The sequence below is a fragment of the Haemorhous mexicanus genome, chromosome 9 (assembly GCF_027477595.1).
Source record: "Haemorhous mexicanus isolate bHaeMex1 chromosome 9, bHaeMex1.pri, whole genome shotgun sequence".
Classification (NCBI taxonomy): Eukaryota; Metazoa; Chordata; class Aves; order Passeriformes; family Fringillidae; genus Haemorhous; species Haemorhous mexicanus.
The window spans coordinates 29964590-29987438 of NC_082349.1; the positions used below are offsets into that span (position 1 = coordinate 29964590).

Here is a 22849-nt window from a genome sequence, read left to right on the forward strand (position 1 = left end):
AATTACTTTTGACATCTACAGGGCTTCATAGAAAGATCATTTAGACCAACACAGCGGGGAGGGGGAGAGGAAGGCGGCAGCGGGGCCCGGGAGAAACTTTGGCATTTCCACTCCGGGCCCCTCCCGAGCGCCCACCCTTGGCCACGAGGACCTGCGGGATGGAGAGGTCATGGCAACTTCTACCAGGATGCCCAATTTCCCCTCTGGAGTGAAGAGTTTGCAATTTGGTTTACAGAGCCTGAGGGACTGTCAGGCCGCAGGGCACCGTGCCAGGCGGGGGCGGTGCCTCTTGCCCGGGCCAGGGCAGCCTTTGGCTCCCCCCGGGAGCAGGGCTGGGGTGTCAGCATCGGGGAGCTTCCCGGGCCGTGTCCCTTCCCTCTCCTCCTCCGGGCTGTTGCAGCAGGGATCAAAGCCCCCAGGGATGGTGACACAGCAGTTTAGCCCGCGGTGGCAGCAGGGGACACTCGCCCCAAGGTGCAGAGTTTGGGATTGGGGCAATGAAAAGGAGGCAAGGTTTGATGAGGTGACAGCCACTGAGCCCAGCCGTGACTGCTGCAGAGGTACCCTAGGGATTTCCCACTCTTCCCCCAGGAGCCCCAGCCCCTCTTTTCCAAGGAGACAAAACAATCCGATTGCCTTCTGGAATAAAAACTGAAATTAAAATAATAATAAAGTTTAAGGCAGAAGATCACCTTCCCCCTGCGAGTGCAAAGCAGAAGGGTGGAGGAGAGGACGGAGGACACGGAGCTGGGATGCAGCATGTGAGCAAAATGGCTTTTGTGTCCCCAGCTTGCCAAGCCATGTCCCAGCCCCAGGACACTTCCCAGCACGTGGCCTGACGCTGGGGACACGGCCCCTGGAGCCCAGCGAGCAGAGCAGGGCAGCATCCCTGCAGGACGAGGCCAAACCCCTGCTCAAAACACAGCAAAGGCTTCACGCTGTCCCCACTGCTCGCTGGAAGTGAATCCCCAGGGATTGTTATCTCCTGAAGCAGGAGCTGCTTTCCCTCCCTGTCTGCCACACTGGCCTTGCAGCTGAGCACCAGTGCAGAGGCAGAACGAGCAGCACAAGCGTTTTTAGGGGAGTAGGAGCAGCAGGATCCAGCTCTGCTGAGATTTCCACCAGAGATCTCTCCCATTCCAGGATGTTCATGCTGAAGGCTGCTGCCAGTTGTCCCCTTTCATTGGAATCAATCAGCAAAGACACTGAGAGAATGAGGAGAGCCAGGAGCAGGCTGGGGAAAGGTGCAGGATGAACAGCAGCTGACTTTGGGAATGAACCTGGATGAGAGAGGTAGGAGCTTACTGGATACAGAAAGGCTGCAGCCAGGAGTGCTGCAAATGCATTTCTTTTAAAATGTGGTGGGACAGCATCACTTCTCACTGGAGAGCAACCACTCCTGCTTGCTGAGTCCAAAGATCCCAATCCTGCCCTGCTGTCCTGTCGGGAGCACACCCATGGCACATGGCATTGCCCTACCCAAGCACAGGGACCTGGTGTTTCTGGTGACACTGTCCCAAAGCCACACAGGGAACCCCAGGCAGCAAATAAACTCTGGATGCTGCAACACCTTACCCCCAAAATCCCCAGAGGAGCAGCAGGATGGAAAGCTGGAGAGAATCAGCATGGAGAAGCAAGTTCAAAGTGAATCTCCAAAAGTCACAAATGCCACAGTGTGGCATCTCTTCTCCCTAGACTGCACCATCCATGGGTTTCACCGGACCAAAGCAGCTCCACACCATCCTGAGAGCTGTGCAATCCAACCTCCACTGAATCTCGAGGCACAGCCCAGCACCTGAAATCCACGGCTTAAAGACTTCCTCAGCTTCCACCTCTCACCCAGCTGCATGCCAGCAACTAAAGCAGTGGAAAAACCCCTCACCCCCAGCTCCTTTTAACGTTGCTTTGTCCTTCTGGACTGCCACCCTGCTGCTCTCTCTCTCTCAAGCACCCAGGAGCAAAGCCCAGCTCAGGAAATGAAGCCACCCTGGGAATGTCCCCACTGCCCTGGCTCCTGCTGCTCCCAAGGAGGGACAGGGCTATTTTCTCTCACCATCTGTTCTACTTCATTAGGTCTCCCTTTATTGGCCAGATGTTCCTGTAGACGTGGAGCTATCCTGGCTTTAGCACTCTCTCTCAGGAGGAATCTGCACGCCTGATTTCTCAGAAATCTCTGGGAGGGAGGGAACAGGCAGATGCAGGGCTGGGAGCTAGGAGCCTTTAAAAGCCACACTTCTGGGAATTCAGGCTGCCTTCCCCCGAGACAGCATCTTCACTGCCAAAAGGGACCATGTTTTATTTTAGGAGATCATGTTTGCTCCTCATAGCATGCTACCTCCCCTTTTTTTTTTTTTCCTCTCCTTACTTCTCCTGCCAGCAAAGACAGAAAAAAGGATGAGAAAGAGCAGAGCAAGGAGCAGAGCAGATGGACACACTGAATTCTTGCTTCCCATAAGGATTTGGGTAAACTACAGTGTAAGAATTTAATCACTTGCAACCCGACCCACCCCATCACGTTGGGAAGGCGAGGGTGGGACAGTGCAACTGCAGGATGGACAGATGGACACAGGCCACCCAGCCATGCCCCACCCTCCCCAGCCCAGCTGAGGAAGGCAGGGTGCTCCCAGGGGACTGGCATCACTTCCTAATCACAGAACCGTGGAATGGTTTGGGTTGGAAGTGACCTTAAAGACCATACAGTTCCAACCCCCTGCCTAGGGCAGGGACACCCTCCACTAGACCAAACTGCTCACAATGTCTCTCTGTATTTTTAATTTCCTTCTGAAAGGAAGATAATTACCAGTAAAGCTCAGATTCTTTGTATTAAAAAAGCCCCACTTTGCTTAAGTACCACCCAGTGGTGTCACTTGATTTGAATGAATCCAAATAATTTTGGATTGCCACCCTCCCAGTGCAGCTGCCCTCCCCTAAGCTCCCCAGGCAGGGATGGCTCCATTCCCCACTGCTGGAAGTACCCACACGTGGCTTGGACATGGCACCAGTGCTAATTAGGAACCTGGAATATTTTAAGGGCCTGAAATACTTTAAGGGCTGAAATATTTTAAGGGGCTTTATATCCCAGACTCCACTTCCATGGGAATGGGAATGCTCTGTTTAAAGTATGAGCTGACCTAAGGGAGGTAAGACAGGAATCCAGGGGAGATGGACAGCACAGCCCCAGCTCATCCAGCTCTGCTCCCACCAGTGCAGCCCCACATGGAGGGAGATGAGAGGAGCAGCATCCCAACGGAGTTTTCATCTATTTAAAGGGTTTTAATCTATTTCCAACTAAATGAAGAGAAGCAAGTTTCCTTCTTCAGTTCCTCTGGGCAAGAGGCACAGCAGGCAAACTGAGGAAATGCAACATTCTGGCCGTGGGGGACACGGTGCTGATTAAGGGAAACAACCACCAAACAGCAACTGAGGAGAGACTGCTGCCATTCCACTGCCCAAACTGTCACCAGCCAGCTGAGGATCCTCCTCCAGGAGCTTCACCCTTCCCTTGCAGACCCAGGGAGAACAAGGGAAGGGAAGGACCACAGGACTCTGAGGCCTCCATGGCTCCCTCCCAGGAGGAGAGGAGCCCAACGAGACCATCGAGTTCACATCTCTCTTCCAACATGATTTGCTCAGCTGTCCCTTACCCAAATCTGCTCAAGCATTCCACTTCCCAAACTGGGGCAATGAGATGAGTCAAGGGGCAGATGACCAGGACAGTGCCCAACAGAGGCTTTTTACTAAACCAGAAGCCACAGAAGAGCTGTTTTCCACCTCACCTTCCCCATCAGGTGGGCACACCACAGTTCTTTCCATGCTCCCTGAAACATACCACCACTCCTAAGCCCCAGCCTGATGAACCCCCTCTGTCCCATGAGAACTGTCACCTCTTCACCTTGTCCCACCTTGCTGGGCTGCTGGAGATCTCCTGAAAAGCTCCCTGCTCGGACTGAGATGCCCTCATGACACACCTAAGGCTTGGAAAAGTACTTTTGGGTCTGGAGAATGAAGTTCCAAAGCCTTTGCTCGCTCAGTGGTTTGTGCTGTTGGTGGGAACCAACTCTCCTTTCCTTAGGATCATCTGCACTACTTTCACACATGGAGAAGTTGGCTTTGAACTGGCATGAGAGACATGCCCAGAAGCAGTAGCAGCAACTAAAAAAATATCAGAAACTTTGGTTTAAAACAAAATTGAAAAGAAATAAAAGAGAGAGAGAAGGTACACACAAGTGCAAGTTGTCTCACTGAAGGGGTATTTGCAGGGCCATCACCCCATAACCCTGGAGATGGAGATCTACATTCCCCACTTTGTTTTACCATTACAACCTTCATTGCACAGGACTCAAAATCACTCTCATATGGTTGTTAAGTTTCATAAATAATGTGGAAACCATATGCAACAGATACATCATATTTCCAAAAAATTATAAGAAAAGTTACATCAAATTAAAAAGTAGCTTCATGAATGAAGATACTGCTCTAAGTGCACTTTCCCTGCAAGTGCAGCCAGTGCCTCAGCGCTGGATATGAAGGAAAAAAACCAAACAACTGAAAAAAAAAAAAAAAAACCAACAACAACAAAAAAATCAGATTTAAAAAGTCCGGTTTCAACCAGTCAAAACCGGGCCAAGCAGAAACTGAGTGTGCTCTTGGCACTGTCCCATGAGGGAGTCCCTATGATGCTTCGTTATCCAGATAAGGTTTGCATGTCCTTGTTGAGACTGTAAACAATCCTTCTTTCCTGAACTGTCCTCTTTATTGGCAAAACAAAGTAAAATATTTTATTTTGTTTGTTTGTTTGTTTGTTTAAAATAGAACATTAAAATTAACCCAGAAGAAAAGAAACGAAACACAGTGAGCTTGTTGGAGTCCATAGGATCTGGTCTGGAAGAGCTCAGAAAACGTGTTCAGTGTTTTCTCCTGTTTTCAGCTGGATCTGTACCAGAGCTCGGGTTACTTGGGGAAGAGGGAAACAGAACGAGAAAACAAAGGATGTGGAATAAGAGAACGTGGCCATCTCATGTGTTCACTTCGTTTGCTAGGTCCTCTATCAATACCTTTGTGTCAGAAGCCTTGGACCTGGAAAAGAACAAAACACAAAACACTCACTGGGGAGAAGGAATTCCTGGAATGACGTGCAGACAGCAAACCCACAGTACACTTAGGGGAATAAAAAAAGGGAAAAAATGTCTTTCTTATGCAGAAGGGGAATAAACAATCTACTGTTTCACACCCTCCCACTCACCCTGGGAATAGCAGAGCCTTGTAAAGATCCCCAGCTGTCCCTCAGCATCCTCCTCCTGTGGCACTGCCCACTCTGCCCATGGCCTGTGTCACCTGCCAGGCTGTGACATGGCTGGGGACACTGCACTGCTGGATGTGGGCACCTGCCCAGCCCTCCCCACAGAACTCCACCAAAGCCTTGCAGGATCCAGGGGAGTGCTCCTGCTGCATCTCCCGCTGGGCTGCAGGAAGAGCAGGAAGTTCTTTAGGGATATGCCTGGCACATCTCCACTCACTGCATGTCTGCGGGATAAATGGGCATGGCTGGAGGGAATTCCAGCAGCCTTTGGCTCACATTCCCTTTGCATAACATTTTTCAGTCTCTAGCAGCCACCCCAAGGCTGTTGGTATTGGTCCCATCCGTGCAGGGATAAGAGCCAAGCACAGCCCTGAGGCCAGAGCACATCCTCCTCCTCCTCCTCCCACCCCTCCCATGCAGTGCTGCAGGGATTGCACAACACTCCTGACCCGCTGTGCCTCAGCATCCCTGAGGAGCCTGGGCTTGCTCCCTGGCCAAAGGGCAGGGCTGCACAGCTGTGCTGCCAGGGCAGGAGGGACACAGGACACTGGAGCTACACTGCAGGGAAAGCACACAGCGGGCAGGTTCAGGGGCTGGGGTTCAGGGTGGGGAAACGTCTGGGGTACAAGAATGATGGGTGGGAAGAAAAAAATGTATGGGCTTGGATTTGAGAGAGGAAGGAGTCTGAGATCTTACATATGAACCTTAACCAAAGAATAACTGGAATCATACAGAGACATGGAATGGTTTGGGCTGGAAAGGACCTTTAAGATCATCTGGTTCCAACCCCACTGCCAGAGGCAGGGATGTGAGTGACATCCACAGACCATATTGCTCCGGGCCAAATCCAGCCTGGCCCTAAACACTTCCAGGGATGGGGCACACACAGCTACTCTGGACAACCTATGCCAGGGCTTCACCACCCTCACAGAGAAGAATTTCTACTTACTATCTAATCTAACCCTGCCCTCTGTCAGTTTAAAACCATTGCCCCTTCTGTCACCATGAGGTATAAAGAGCCCCTCTCCCTCTTCCTCATAAATGTCTGCTTGAGGAGAACCTCTCCTCCAGTTTGCATTTATAACCTCTGGCAGACTATTTCTGCCGGAGGGGAGCCTTAAAAGGAAAAGTATAAAGAGAACTCCCTTTCCTGATGGTTTACCAGAACCCCAAATGCCTAAAGGATGGATTAATTCCCTGGCAGAGAGAGGAACGCTCGTTACTGACTGGACCCGCCCTCCCCTTTGTGCCGCTCCCGGTGCAGGACTCCCGGTGCAGGAGTCCCGGTGCAGGACTCCCGGTGCAGGACTCACTCCCAGGCTGTAAGCACCCAGCAGGCACCACCAGCAGCTCGGGGGCAGGGCTCTGGGGCAGGGCAGAGGCTGAACGTACTGTGAGGCGAGGCGAGGCCTGCGCAGGGACACGCTCAGGCTGCGCTTCCACTGCTTGTTCTTGCGGCGGTTGCGGACGCCGTCCTCCTGGTCCATCATCTGGTCCAGGAGCGTCAGGTCGTCGGCGTTGAGCGGCGCCACCGAGATGTCCCTCACGGCACGGAACTCCCCGCAGTTGTTCAGGTGCTCGTTCTCCAGACGGAAGAAGTTCCACACAAACCGCCTGCGTGGATGGATGGATGGGGAGAGAAAAGGGGAATTACCAACTGAGGTCCCCTTCTACAGGCGTTTCCTGTGTTTGGCAAAGCACTGGAGAAAAATCCAGTGGCTAACAGCAGCATCTCTCCTCTGGAGAACAGAACCTGTCAGGCTTATTTCCTATCCCACTATGGCCAGCATGGAGGTTCATTGTTCAAGCATTACAAGCCAAAGGCTGTTATAGGAGCTTCTTCGAGCCAGGTCTTGTAAGCTTTTGGAGGTCTAAAACACACCCAAGATAGCACAGCTACCCTTGGAAGCATTAAAATCAGTAGGATGGCTTCTGTTGCAGTGCTGGAAACAAAAAGGCAAAATAACAAACAGAGAAAAACCAAGTGAGGTGCAAGAGGTTCTTGTTCCTGGTAAAACACCTCACAAAAGCCATTAGTTTCTTTGTTCACTTCTTTTTCTAGTAAATTACCCAGGTGGCACTTTTTGGCTTCTGTCCAGTTGGATGTCTTTAAGTTTGAGGTGAAGTCCCCTAAGCCTATGAGGTGGCTTTTTCACCTAATCGAGGAGAGAAACTTCTGGGCTTCTTTCCTTTTTGAGGGGACAAAGGATAGTTTTGTCACTCCATCAAAGGGGAGCACACTGCTACAAAAGGCCACCTCCAGCCCCTACATGAGAGAGGGTCAGCATCAAGTTCTTCCCAGGAAGCTTTGGGGGTGGGTTTCCAGCTACAGGAAAGGTATTTAAAAGTCTTGGAAGCTTGCAGGATCCAAATCGACGACACAGAATACAAAGAGGTTTGAAGATTGGAAACTTGAGCATCAAGTTCAGTTCCAACTGGAAATTTCAAGGAGAAATTTGGTAAAAACTAACCCCTCAAGGTTATGTCATGGTTCAGAAGGAACTGCAAACACAGTGTGAAGGATTCAGCTCCAGACTGTGGCACAGCCCCTACCCTTTTCTTCACTCAACACCCTGTTTGGATTAAACATTCCTGCTAATGCTGGTCTCCTTGAAATAAAAACCAGGATATTCCACATCCAAGGATCCAGCATGCTTCCCATGCTGATGCTGCAGAGCTAAAAAGTGAACATAAAAACAAGAGAAATGAGCTGCTCAGCCCAGCAGCCTTACCGGAACACCTCGAGGGGGGCAAACACAGTAGAAATGATGTCTGCAGCGTAGGGAAAGATTTGCATGGAAGTGAGGGAGATCTGGATGGTCCACGCAAAACGCAGGATGACATCTTCTACAATGGCACAATAGTAGTATGCCTGAGGAGCAACAAGAACAAAACAGCTCAACAAACACCTTCTGCATCCAAAAGACCTCATCAGGTCTTCGGGAAGCTACAGAATCTGCTGCTCAAACTCAAACAAAACAAGGGCAATGATCTCTTGGAAGTGAGAAATGATCTCTTGGAATCAAATTTCATTTGTTGATCATTTCAACTAGAAATGATCTCTTGGAAACAAATCAGCTCCACTGCTGGAAAATCCCAGGCTGTAGCATTGAAATGCTCCAGTGAGCAACTGCAACATGCTCTAAACTCAGCAAGTTTGGTTAAAGTGTTACAAGCCTGTCCTAAGGTAAGAGCAGGCTGCATACGCACTTTCTGTGGGTAGACAATTCCTTCTCGGAGAAAGGTATTTTCACCAGCATTTTTGTCAAAGAGACCCCAGTCCATCTTCAGGTCCCAAATGAGGGTATAGCAAGAGCTGATGAAACAGAAGATAATCCACAGGTAGAAGAACACTTGGGTGTCACTGTGGTTTTTAGCTGGAAAAGATAAGAACAACACACTTCTGTAGAACTGAGAGCAAATTCCTTCTTAAAACAGCTACAAACTGCCTCACTTGAACAGTGGAAATCACCTCTTCTATCCAAGTTCTGGGAAAATACATCAAATATTAATCTGAGCCAAACCAACACCCTTAGCAGGACCTGCTTTATATTGTTATTCAAATTCCACTTTCATCTCGTTCACCTCTCAGCACTGAAATTTACATTAATATTTGGAACAGGTTCCCAGGGAAGTGGTCACAGTCCCAAGCCTGCCAGAATCCAGGAAATGTTTGGGGAACACCCCGAGGCACATGGTGGGATTCTTGGGGATGGTCCCATGCAGGGCCAGGAGCTGGACTCGAGGATCCTTGTGGGTTCCAGCTCATGATACTCCACGATTTTTATTTTCCTGGATTCATGGCAGAGCTGCCGTTCTGGCTCTGAACGGCAGGTGGAAGCTGAGGGCCACGTTTCACAAAGGACACGGCTCGTACAAAGGATACAGCACTGACGCAGAGCTCAGTGAGGAGGGTTTGGCAAGAAAATATTTGAGTTTGTATTAACATCAACAACTGTGAATCAGCTGGTAATTCCCCCATTTTCTCTCTGCTAAAAGCCTGAAGAGCATGAGCAGTACAGGAATTACCCCCAGCCATTTCAGAGCTTGTGGTGGCAAAGGGAAAAGGCAGCAGTACATTAAAATGCACAAATCCTAAAGTAGGCTCTGTATGGAGTTTTAAATACCCACACAGAGCTCCTCTTCAGAAACAGGAGACTGTGGGCCCACCATCTGCTCAGCTGGGGATAGTTTCTCCAAGGTTGTTTCCCACTACCCCCTGGAAAGGTTACGTTGCTCTCAATTTGGCTACGATTCCCTACATCAGCTGGCTGGGGAAAACCAAACAGAGCTGGTATTTCTGTTTGCTTTTGGAAAGCTGGCTCAAAAATTTCATGCAAATAAACCCCATTATGATGCTTCAGAAGGCTGAGACATTTTGCACCTGGCTGCTAGCAGGAATCTCTCCTTTCTGTGCAGCCTCAGCAATTGCTCATTCACTGATTTCCCTCTAACAAAGCAAACAACGTTTCCAGTACAAAAAAAGATGTTTTCAGCCCAAGCCCAACGCCACGCTAAACAACAGCACCTTCTTCTATTTATGTGGCTTTAAAACAACAGAATCCCTGCAGCTGATCAGCCAGAGAGCAACAGGACAATTTCCCCTCTCCTTCCCTCTGTATTTCCAGCAATTCCGATTAGATGTAAAGCGGCGATCCGATAAAATTAATGGAGGTGAAAATGAGAGTACATTCCTCCCATTACGCCTTTCAGGCTTCCTGGACATGATGTGCAGGATATAGGTCAAACCCACACGCTCCTTCTCCTCTCAAAACACTCCCCTAAGGCAAACCTCTGAATCTTCCCCTCTCAAAACACCCCCTAAGGCAAACCACTTATACAGCAAGCCCGTTTTGCACAGGAAAAGGGCACGGGATGGCTGCAGCTCCCAGCCCTGAGCAGCTTCCCTGCTTTGGGGCAAGGTTGGAAGCCTTTAAGCACTCCCCACATCCTCAGCTTGGCCAAGACACGGCTCCAGCATCGCATTCCTGGTCCCTGCAGAGCGCTGACGTCACCCAGGAGCAGCGCTCACGGATGCCCAGGTACCTCACACGCTGCTGCTGCTGCCTGGAAACAGCCTCTCCCAGGCTATTTTTAACGTGCAGCTGCCCACAGAAAGGGACACAGGTGAGGATTTTGGAGCTCAGCAATGAGGGCTGCACTGCCAGGTTTCATTCCTCCCCCCACAGCTCCTCCAAAGCCTCCACAACATTATTTCAGGAAGAAAAGGCAGATGCTGACATTCGGTGACTCATGAGACACTAAGCCTGTTCTTTCCAGCCTTATTTTTAGCTCATTAGATCTCCATGTTTAGTTCCCATTACCAGACCCTAAAGGATAATTCAGAGGCAGTTCATGGGTTGTATGTGCTTTCAAACCACCTAAAATGCTCCTAAACACCCTGTGATGCTGCAGTGCTTCCTCTCACCTTAGGCTTGGAAGTTACATCCTGCTGCTTTGGGTTGGGTTCTTTTTGGGGCATTTTTTCTCCCCTTAAGGACAGAATTCAAATAAACTGAGTCTTATTCCACTCCTTCATGGAGCAGCCATGGAGAAGGCAGTGCAGCCAGGACCATCCTGAGCCATGCCCTGCAGGAGCAGGCAGAAGAGCAGGGAAGCATTGCTGGGCAGCTCCTTTGGAGCTCTGTGCTCATGCAGGGGCCAGTCTGCCCCCTAATTCTCATCTCCAAGCACTCAAAGGGTGAGGAAAACTCTATCCTAAGTTGGCAGTTACAGAGGAAGGGGATTTCAAAGGTTCTTGCTGCTTAAACCTAAATCCCAGAATGGCTCAGGCTGGAAGGGACAGTGGGTCACCTGGTCCAACCTGTCTGCTCAAGCAGGGGCATCCAGAGCATGTGGCACAGACTCTTGAGAGCAATCACAAAGAGGAGAACTGGGAAGGAAAAGGCCCAAGTGAGAAATCTAATCTCACCAATCTCAAAAGGATGTGTTTGTTTTCATTTAAGTTATCCTGGGCTCAGTTCCCCTCTCCCTGCCTCTGTCTTTGCAGCAGCCTTTTCAGTGGCACCTGGGGTCACACTGCTTGGCCCCTTGCTCCTGCTCCCTTTCTCACCAACCAGCTCTGCAATGCATTCAGCTCCTGAAAAAAAAATTCATTAAAAACCCAAATCACTCCCTGGTAAAAGGCCCTAATCAGAACTAGCCCATTGTCTTTTCAGTCTTGGCCTCCAATTCCTTCCTTTAATCACTTATCCTCCTTTTCCTCCTGCCTGCAGTTCTGTTTGATACCTTCCTTCCTTCTGTCCTCATTGGTATTCAGCTGGTGTGCAGAAATATGTTACTGCTCCAGGCAAGCAATTATAGCTGGGTCTCTGCTGGCTGGTCCTAGCAGCCCTCTCCACTGCTGCTCAGGAGGAGAGAAAATCAAGGCATTCATATTCTGCCCAGAGGCTCCATCAACTCCTGGCCTGCCGGTTTTCCAGGAGCAATACAGAGCCCTGCATATTTATGATGATGTCAGGGTCTATTTAAGCAGGAACTGTTTCATCCTGTGTGCTTTTTCTTTGTTTAATGAGGTGCTAGAAAACACCAAAAACCATGAGAGGGAGGCTCTGGATGAGAGAAGCACTCTGGCAGATCTCAGCCTCTCCAGGAAGGAAAAAAGAGGAAGTTTTCAGTGCCCCATGGCACCAGTGACATCCCCCAGGAGAGGCATGAAGGACCTTCCTGCTCCATGCTCCAAAGGGCACCACCACAGAGCAACCTCCTGAGCTGCTGTTATTCAAAGCAGCACGTGCAGGACAAAACAGCAGCAGCACAAAACCTCTGAAGCTGCAGGTGCAGCTCAGAGCCTGAGGATGGGCTGATTTCAGTGCTCACATTGCCATGTCTGCAGCCTGGAGCTGTGCAGTTATGTCATGTCAGAGGCTATCTGAGTCCACAATGCTCCTCCACTTGCCACAAAGCCTGTGGGAAGCAGCATGCCCCGGGAGCTGTTTGCAGCCTTCACCACAGAATTTCCATTAGCATCCTCAGTTTACCCTGTAACATGCAATTCCAGCAGATCCTGTGCACAAATACACCTCAAATTGCTCCAGAAGGTCAACTAGATAAATAATGGATGGCTTCCACCTTTGAACTGAAGCTGTGAATGGCCACAGTCCCAGAAAACAGGCAAAGGCACTTGCAGCAGCAGAATTTACTGCCTGCAAAAACTGCTGATAGGCAATATCCTGGATGCCCAGACCAGCCCCAGGGGCCACAGAATCTGAGTGGCATTCTGAGGGAGCACTGCTCTGCAGAAATCCCAGCCCCTTCGAAGCACAGGCAAGAGAAAAGGCTGCTTTCCATCAAAGACAGACAGCCAGTGCTCTCCTGAATGCTGTTAATATTGACTTTACTTCCAAAGAATTCAGCTGTTTACCCTGCTGAATTATTCTGGGGAATGTAAACACTATATAGTATTCAACACAGCAAAAATCAATGCCATGTATTATTGAAGGGCTGGATAAGAGCACAATGGCCCTTGATAAGCATTCCTGGCTTGTCACCCACCGTGGGCTGTGCTGATGGGGAGGGCTCTGATAACAGCTGGAGGTTATCAGGGAACACAGCCAGGTAAGCCTTGCTGTACAGAACACCAAGCTAGCCACAGCAACTCTGCCAACTAAACGACTCCCAGTCCAGGCCTGCCAAAGCCAGCCTCAATCACAGATTTGAGCAGAAGCAAAGCACAGATGTATTTAGTGTGCAAGGCAAGCACAGCTCTGAGCAGGCCTAGGGATGGTGTGTGCCCATTAACTCCATCCCAGCACAGCACAGAGCAGGGTGACAGCCAGAAGTGACTTATCTACACAAGAACTGCCATCAGAGTGACATCCCCAAGCATTTGTCTAACATCTCAGTGCTCAAAGCACAGCATTACCTCTCCCCTCAGTAATTAGATATCTTAATGAGCGGGTAGCTGCCTTTCTGCCCAGCCAGCACGTCCTGCTGTTTAGCACTGATCAATGGCAGGAGCAGGACTTGACAGGGGACTTGATGCAGTTAAAAGGCAAAAATAACCCACAGGAGCACAGGCAGGGCTGGCTGTGGAGAGCTGATGGGCCCTGCCAAGCACCGACTCTTCCCAAAGAACCTTCCCTTGCATTGTGCAAACCTCTGCAGTCGCCTCCGGGCACAATTTAAGCAAAGCAGCAGTGAAGAAGTGTCAAGAGGCAACATCTCACATCTTCTTTTAGCCAAGAGTCTACATTTGCAGAGCAGGGAAATCCCAAAATCGTGTTTGGATTAAAAACCCTCTGCAGGTTTGCGTTGGTTTGTGTCTAATTTCAAGACATGGCAGCAAACTCCTGGCTTGTACCTCAGCAAGTGACAAGTGTGATTTAACTGCAAACAGGAGGAAGCATGTCAGCCGTGGCTGAGATTGGAGCTGGTTCTGTTTTGGTGCCTCCTTTAGCTTTTGAGAAGTGCTCTTAGGGAAAGTTTAATCCCTGCCTTGAGAAGGATGGGGTTTCCAATCAGAGCATTTGCCACAAGTCTCACTAACAAGAATATCTGGATTTATGATCAGCAATGAATTGCATGGGGATGGGGATACAATGCCATCTGCTACCTCTGTAGCCCTTTGACATCCAACAGCAGATTCTTTCAAAATTTACTTCTTTTAAAAGCAAAAGAGAAAAACTGTTAGATGACTGCATCCCCTACATTTCTGCACCACCACGGACTCCAGACCTGTGTGTATCTGACAGGAAGATTGCTTGTAATGCAGCCACTTGCTTTTCTTAAAATGTTCCATTAAAAAAAGGGTCAGGCTTCCCACCTTAAGTGCCTGTGAAATTAAGAATCAGTAGGTCACCCTTTTAACTTACACCTCATTCATTAGCATCCCCATTTCCCCAGCCACCTTTAACACAAAGGCATAATAAGTGACATTTGTGTTCTTCTAAAAAAACAAAAGCTACTCAGAGAGCTATAAAAATTTTAGTAACGACCAGTCATAAACAGCAAAAAAGTAATAAAGTATTTAAATTATTAAAAAAGAACGTTTCCAATAATTTAAGAGACCCAACAAAAATAACTCAAACTGAGTGTATTCAACCTATTTTTAAGACTTTTAAATTAAAGCAAAAAGTTAAAGTAAAAAAATAAAGACTAAGAAAATAAAATTTTAGTAGACATGGAGGTAACACAGTCAATATTAAATAAAACCTTAATACCTGTAACAAATAATTATGTTATAGTCAGGGGGCAACTAACCAATCTAAGAAAGCATATTTTTACAAACCATCAAAATATAAACTTAGAAAACAAGTGAAGACTCATAAGTTGTTGTATATACTCAACTCTCCAAAGGCACTGCTGGGTAAGAACTCATTAAAACAACTAAAAGTAAAGGTCACATTTAAAAATAAAGAAATTATTTTAAAAGTAAAAGACCAACAGTATGTCAAACATACTAAACCTAACATTAACAATTAGCAAAACCAAAATTAAAAATAAACTGTGGCTGCTCCTGCTGCAGCATTCCAGGGATGCTCCCGGCTCCTCCCAGCTCCACCCCAAGCACCATCACTGGGATACTGGGCTGGGTGTCAGCAATCAGCTGAGCTAACAGGAAACCAGGAGAAAGCAGGGTACCACAGAGCCCTGAGGAGGTCAGGGGCCAGGATGAGAGATGTTTGCCCATGGCAATGCCTCCCAATTCCTCCCTAATGACACTGCTGCCTCTCTGATGGAAAGGATCAGAAAGACTGCCTAATGAACACAACTCATTACTGGAGGCCTCCTGGGCACGGGATGACAGGGCTGCAGACAAAAATTCATCCTAGCTCCCAGCAATGTGACAGACTGTGCATGTTTTGGCTCCAAATAATCATCCTGGTGGAGCTGCCAGTGTGCTGTGCTAAGGGAAGGCTGTGAAAAAGCAAGTATTAAGAAGAAGCCAGTTAATCCCATTACAAAGTTTGTTTTACTTCAAGAGGTCAATCCAAGCACTCTATAAGGCTCTTGTGACACCTAAATCAAATGCTGACAGCTCTTTCAGTGCTGAGGAAGAGGGGGAGAGATGGGAGGTCTTGAACTAACACACAAGTGAGGGAACAGGATCTCACAAATGCTACTTGCTTCACTGTTTTGTGATTTTAAAAGCTTTGTGCTTCCAAAAATTCCACATGTTCACTTATTTTGCCCTGCCCCACCCGCTAAAGATGAACTTATCTATCCCAGCTGGGGGACTGTGCACTGTTGCACTGCTGTCATTTCAGTCCCAGTTCTCACATCACCTCACTGTCTCCTGCTGTAAGCATGTAGGATCACAGTGCTTTATTGTCCCACCTACCAGCAGCCTCACTCCACGGGGCTGCCACCTGCAGCTTCTAACACAGCAATGACAAGGGCTAAGCGACACAACCAACCACCCACAGAGCTCAGGTGCAGCCAGGTACCTCCTGCAGCCCCCAGGGGCACAGCTGGATGTCACCTCAGCCAGCTGTGCATCACCATCAGATGATGGTGACCAGAAACCTCTGCAGTCACCTCCGGGCACAATTTAAGCAAAGCAGCAGCGAAGAAGTGTCAAGAGGCAACATCTCATTTCTTTTAGCCAAGAGTCTACATTTGTACAGAAGTCAGAGCCCTCCTCAGGGCCCTCATGGGGACAGAGTGTGGCAGAAGCAGTGACCTGTCCCAGTGTGACACGGTGTCACCGCTGGGAACGGCCAAAGCCATCCTGATTAATGAGGAGTGGGCAGCAGGGAGAGACCTGGGAATCTTCCACTGCATTTTCCAAAAGCTGCACATTTCCCATTCATCTTCCTCTGGTCAGACCTGCTTGAAGCTCTCTATTCATAAGGGACGGTCCAACACCTCCCATTAATCATAGGATGGCTTTTGCCTTGACACTCCACATCTCTGTCCCATGGCCCTTTTCTCTTAGGGCTGCCTTTAAAAATCATAAATAGACATTACTGCAGAGAAACCTCTTTCTGAAGTGATGGGGACAGCACAGACAGAAGCACTGCCCTTCAGAGACAGCCCTATTTAGTTAACTTCCGTATTTTTAATGACTGCCAATTTCCTGGGCTGTTTAATGAGAAAGTGCATGGCAGTTCCATTATCTTAGACTGACCTAGGGCTCTCCAGGGCACCCCAAGCCAATGGCAACTGGTGTTCAGCAGGCTCATCTGGAGTACCTGGAAAAACTGTGGGAGCAGGATGGAAGAAGAGATGCTTACTGAAGTTTCCAGGCCATGTAGATTAACTTTGGAATAATTCAGAGGTTAATAAATAGCAGGATTCTATTTAGACCACAAGAATTTCATTGAATAAAGTGTGTGAATCAAACTGACAATGTCCATAAACCATCCTACCTTTCAGTTAAAGGATAAAATCCCACACAGCTAATAACAAGGTAAACAAAAAATGGTTACACTGAACCAGCAAATCCCTCAAAACAAGAAAATTATGAAATAGAAGCACTCAAGAAGCTCTTCAAGCACAGAAGCCAAACCTGTATTTTGGTATTCCCAATGATACCATGTGAGCAAGTTGCATCAAGGTGAGAGAAAACTGTCAGCAGCAAAACCACGATGTCTCATTTTAAAAGGAATAAAGTTGGAGCAAAAATCACTACTAAAGCTTCAGAAGTGACCAGCACTCCTTGAGTAGTACGACACAACTGTTTCTTAGAAGAGCTGAACACCTAAATATAAGAACCCTATCCTACACAGCCTGAGTCAGGTCTGAGTGAGGAGTGAAACCAAAGCTGGCTATTCCAGATATGTCAGTGTGCCTTCTGTAATGCAAGCACAATTTATACAAGAAGGGAGGCCCATGGATGTCCCTCTCTGGGATCCCCTAGGTGTAAGGAGGACATGGATCTGCTGGACTGAGTCCAGAGGAGGCCATGAAGATGCTCAGAGGGATGAAGCACCTCTGCTATAGGGACATGCTGAGGGAGCTGGGAGTGTTCAGCCTTGAGAGGTGACCAGATGGCTCTGGTGAAACTTTAGAGCCTCTACCAGTGCCTAAAGGGGCTCAAAGAGAGCTGGAGAGGGACTTTGGACAAGGGTCTGGAGTGACAGGACAAAAGGGAATGGCTACAAACTGACAGAGGGCAGGGTTAGATTAGATGTGATGAAGAAATTCTTCCCTGTGAGGGTAGTGAGGCCCTGGAACACGCTGTCCACAGAAGCTGTGGAACACATCCCTGGAAGTGTTCCAAGGTCAGGCTGGACAGGCCTTGGAGCAACCCGGGATAGCGTAAAGTATGCAGGTTGGGACTCCATGATCTTTAAAGTCCCTTCCAAGCCAAACCACTCTATGATTCTACAAATGCTGTGATAACGTGGACTGAAGTGGGAGCCTCTTTAGTGGTGCACTTGTCAAGCTGAGCACATCTGCTTTTGGCAGAGTGAAAACACAGCAGAAAGCAGTTGCGTGTCAAAACAACGCCGCGCTCGGGCTGAATATTCCGCCGCAGGCTTGGGCTTAATCATCTGCTTCCCCAGCAGCACGTAGGTTTCCCTAGGGATTAAATAAGGCAATGTAATACTCTGTTGGCTGGCTCTGGGGACAGCTACTCAGCACTGGCAGGGAACTTAATGCCAGCACTGAGCTCCTTAGTGCAAAGCAAGGGTGGGAAAGAAGGGGACAGAGCGGGCAGGGACCGGCGGCTCCCTGGTTGCCAGGTAGCTTCGAGTTACAACCATGCCTCATTTGCCTGAGCAAACACACCCTGCAGCACTATATTTACAGAACACGGCCTTTGCTTCCCATTCCTTTGGGAGAGATAAAAATACTGAGAATTCCTCCTCTGGGAACTCAGCAACAGTTGTCCTCGTGTTGTTGCTGTTGTCCCTGAAATGTGGCTGTGCTTGTGAGCCGTGCTGGAGTCTGCACTCGTCTACGTCACCTCTGCTTGCTCCAGAATTATGTTCTGGGGTAGCTCCTCTCCCACTTGCTTCACTAATCCAAATGATACCTGAATATCAAGATGACAGCTTGGAGTTACCCCTGTAAAGCTGGTCTGGTCCCAGACCAACAGCATTGCAAGTTTCAGACTTGCAGAAACCTAACAGAATTCACTCTGCTCTCTTAACGGTCTGACATCCAAACTGCAATTAGCAGAGAAAATTGCACCCTGCATCTGAATCCAAGGGAAGGAAAGGAAAGAAATGGCTTCTCCCAAGGAAGAAAGAATCAGAATTATACACTGCCTGAGCAATATGAATTATTAAACAGGGATATTTTGGGGAAACAGATACTTGTCAAAAGCCCACAGTACATGGTGCTACTGAGGGGATCCTTCACTATAGGAGGTTTGGAGTAGGGAATACCACACAGGACTAGAACAGAAACATCACTTAATAAGGTGACATTTGTATGTTTGTTTAGAGTTATTTTCCAGCAGCAAACCCAGGAAAACACAAAGTGCTGTCAGTGCACTGGGTACAAATTAGCTGCTCTCCACAGCAGCAAACCCTCCCAACCACACAGCCCATCTTCACATGGCTGGCAGGCACTGACTACACCCCACAGAGCAGCTACAAGCTATTGGGAGGAAGATGAGACTTCTCAGAGGGCCGCGATGTCCCCAGGCCTCCCAAGTGGACAACAGGCACTGGTGTCCATTACCTGACCTCCCAAGGGAAGGGCAGGGATTGCCCTCTCCTCCTGGCAGCCAAAAGCTGTCATTCCAGAGGTGTAAGTCATAGGCTTGCAAGCACAGGCATGGAAGACTGTTAAAATAAAACTCTTGATACCACAGAAACTAATAGGTTTGTTACTGAAATTTAGAGCAGGTCTGAGGAGCAAGGATCTTCACTAATTTGACACCTGTTTTGGGCAGCACTTTCTTCAGAACACACAGCTCCCCCCAGCAGATGTTTAGGAGGTAAGAGAGAGGTGTTTGCTATCCTTGGGCAGACACAGAGAAGGTGTGGGTGAGCAGCACATCTATTTTCAACAGTAGCATCATAACAACTTGATGATAAACCATCTGATTCCAAATTCCAAACAAACCGGTGATCTATGTAAAGCACTTAGATAAAATTTCTTAACAGGTACAGCACACTAGAAAGTGTGCATATGGCAGGATGGGAACAGGCCTACAGGCCTCAGGGGACATGACCAGGGCTTTAGGCAGCCCTCTGAAAAGCCCAGCAGAGTGACATTTACAAATCTCTGCTACTGTGTAATTTCCAAAGGCCACGAAGCTTCAAATATTTTTTGTACAACACCAACAACGATGTGCTACTGACAAAACTGGACAGACCAAAGCTGGGAGTCAGGAACGTCTCACAGCAACTGGAACAAGGCTCATAAACACCTCATTACAGCCCACTCCCTGCCAGACTGGGAAAGGGGACACCAGTTATGTGTGGCAGCGACCAGAACTGGGGTAGCAACACTGGCACGGATGAAAAACTTCAGGCACAGTGGAAGGAGGTCAAACTCTTCAACAGGACCTTTTGACAGAGGCTGGTTCTCCTGGTTCCAACCTGTCCTGGGCTGTAGGATATGTGTGTATTCTATCACCATCTGTCAGAGCTGGGGCAGCTCTCTGCTGTTCACTGGGCAGGTTTCTTTATCTCTCCCACAGCCAATCCTCCCTCCAGGAGATCTCTTTTGTTCATGGGCCATTAATTATTAATTATCTTCTGTCCATGGCCAGTGAGTGTCCCTGCAGGGCTGATCAAATTCCAGCATCCCATGGGGAGATGCTCCACCCAGGGGAGGAGCCAAGCATTCCTACCTGGATCCAATCTGCCCTGGGAACAGCACAGCAGCCTTTGCCCACTGCATTCCCAGAGGAGCAGCTTTCTCCTGCCCTGCATTCCCAGAGGAATTCCAGGCCCATCTCCAGCAGCCCTGGAGCTGCAGAGGAAAACTCCCCCCTTGTGCAGGATCCCTGCTCCAGCAGAACCACAGCTGGCACTGCAGGAGGGCTGAGCCCCCTGGGATGGGACTGTGCCACCACCCTGAGCCCCCCTGGGATGGGACTGTGCCACCACCCTGAGCCCCCCTGGGATGGGACTGTGCCACCACCCTGAGCCATCCTGGGATGGGACTGTGCCACCACCCTGAGCCCCCCTGGGATGAGACTGTGCCACCACCCTGAGCCCCCTGGGATGGGACTGTGCCACCACCCAGAGCCCCCCTGGGATGGGACTGTGCCACCACCCTGAGCCCCCCTGGGATGGGACTGTGCCACCACCCTGAGCCATCCTGGGATGGGACTGTGCCACCACCCTGACACACAGGGGGCAGGGCCTGCTCTGACTCTGGCAGTGGTTTTTGTTTGTACCATTGCATTTGTATTTTATTTTTCCTAGTAAAGAACTGTTATTCCTCTTCCCATATCTTTGCCTGAGAGCGTTTAATTTCAAATATACAATAATTCAGAGGAGGGGGTTTACATTTTCCATTTCAATGGAGGCTCCTGCCTTCCTTAGCAGACACCTGGCTTTCCAAACCAAGACACAACCCCATCCCAAATGAAGGCTCTGGCAATGCCTCCCCCCTGAGGGAGGCAGAAGCATTAGTCAGGCTCCCCAGAGCAGCTCTGGCTACAGAGGATGTAAGCAGTGATTCTGCAGCCAGGGAATCTGCCAGTGGCTCATCCCAGGCTCTAGCAGTGGTGACTAACTGGACTGCAGGGCTGCAGAATGTCACTGAGCAAACAAGTTAAAACAGGAACAAGCTTCAGGGACAAGGGAGCAGGGAGGAAATGCAGAAGGGATGCTCCCAGAGGTTGCTCCCACACCAGCTCTGGATACAGAGCCCAACTCCCAGCCTTCAGCCAGCTTGGGCCACTGCCCCTCCCTGCCACTAAAATACAATGACAAACATCACCAGTGTGACTCTTGGCCCAGCTATGTCAAAGCAGACATTTCTTGGCCACGGGAAGGTTTGTAACAACCCTGCCACCCCTCCAAAAAACCCAGCTTGTTTACTAGAATCATGCCTTCAACACTTCTCCCTGCCTCACCACAGGAATATTCCAGGCTAAGTAATTGCTCACAACTGTGTGTGGTTGCTAATTTCTGGGTATATAGAAGGGAGATATTCTCAAATGAAAGAATACAGCTTTTAGGGCTTCAGAACAATGAAAGGCAGGGCAGGGCGACTGCCTGAAGTGCAGAAACTAAAAGCTTTTTTCCTTCAGAACAAGAGTAGAATCGAGTAATTGTCGTTTCCAGGGAGATGAGGAACTTCAGGGATCAGAGCTCAATCTGCAGTTAAATGGATTGGAAACAACTCCTTACCAGCTGCTGAAAAAACATGGAGAGAATCACAGAGGAAAATCAGAGAGAGCATTTTTTCCTGGCAGTGTGCACATGCCTTCACATTTAGGAATGATGGACCAGTTATTTAGATGATGCAGGTTAAATATTCATGAATGTTAAGAGAGAAGTATTTTCTGTGCTATCCCTTTTCTCATATATCTCCCTCCCATTCACCTCCCTTCACAGCAGAACCTGACAGGTATTTCAGCTTTCAAAGACAAACCTAAAAGTTCCCTCCCCCGCTGCCTAAGTGCAATTCTAAGGAGACCAGGGATGTGAAAAACACCTAAAATAAGATCTTAAAACACTCTTTACAAGCTGGCCAGGCCCCTGCCTTTCCCCAGAGATGGTTCACAGGTGCCAAAACACAAGAAGCTCGCGTTTCAATGGCATGCCAGACTCCGAGATTCTCCAGTGTAAAGAAAGCAAACCCCAGGAGCTGCACAGGATTCTCCAAAATCACCAATACCTTTGTGAGTGCTGTAGAGGGCTGCAAATGTCACCACGAAGAAGGTGGTGGAATATTTTCCAGCGTTAACCAGATGAAAGGCCCGTTTGTTATCGCGGTAACGGCGCAGGCACTGGATGAATCGCAACCAAGCAGGGATGCACTGGACAACTGCTCTCACTCCGTAGGAGTAGCTGTTACAAATCTGATTATCTGCAAGAAAAACAGGAGATGAAGCTGTTAAGGCAAAGAGTTAGTAAGTTTAAGAACTGGTTTTGTCTTCCTGTCTGCAATTTCACTTTATGGCAGCGATTCCCCATCAGCAGCTGGTACCGAGGCACACAAACTGCAAGAAGCCCAAAGTAGCTCAATATTCCATCTTGGAGGTGTTCAGGTGGCATCAATAACACATCCAGACAGATCACCATCTAACTCCCTCATCCTGCCAGTATAACCAGCATGCTAGATTAGAAATTATCTATTTTTAAACGTGCTCAGCATTGTTGGCGGGACTGTGAATAATCAAATTAAGGGTGGAATTACAAAAGGCCTCTGACACTGCATTTTTGTGCATAAATGGGAGAGCACTTAGAAACTCTGCAGGACAGCTCTAAAAGGCTACTTTGCCAAAGATGTCCTTGACCTGTTTTCCTTGTGCACTGTAACAGGAAAAAATGCATTTCAGTATGGGACAGGGTTTAGCGTTTTTCACTTTGTTTTTCAAAAAGCAAAGCCAAGGCATAGGCTGGTTTCAAAAACTGAGATGAGAAGCAACCACACCACAATGCCATTGTGTCCCATCCTCCATGTTTGAAAGCCTTCTTTTTATTAAGGCAATGACCAGGAAAC

General features: G+C 48.7%; 1 protein-coding gene across 1 annotated transcript in view; it reads right to left on the reverse strand.

Annotated features, from left to right (window-relative positions):
- Nucleotides 1-4731: 4731 nt before the first annotated feature.
- Nucleotides 4732-22849, reverse strand: part of XPR1 (xenotropic and polytropic retrovirus receptor 1) — a 110813-nt gene continuing 92695 nt past the window's right edge. Inside the window, exons 11-15 of the mRNA XM_059854746.1 lie at nt 22022-22213; nt 8510-8676; nt 8032-8171; nt 6692-6913; nt 4732-5076 (exon numbers count right to left, since the gene is read on the reverse strand). Of these exons, the coding sequence (XP_059710729.1) occupies nt 5016-5076; nt 6692-6913; nt 8032-8171; nt 8510-8676; nt 22022-22213 (782 nt within the window). The 3' untranslated portion in view covers nt 4732-5015. The remainder of the gene's footprint in view (nt 5077-6691; nt 6914-8031; nt 8172-8509; nt 8677-22021; nt 22214-22849) is intronic.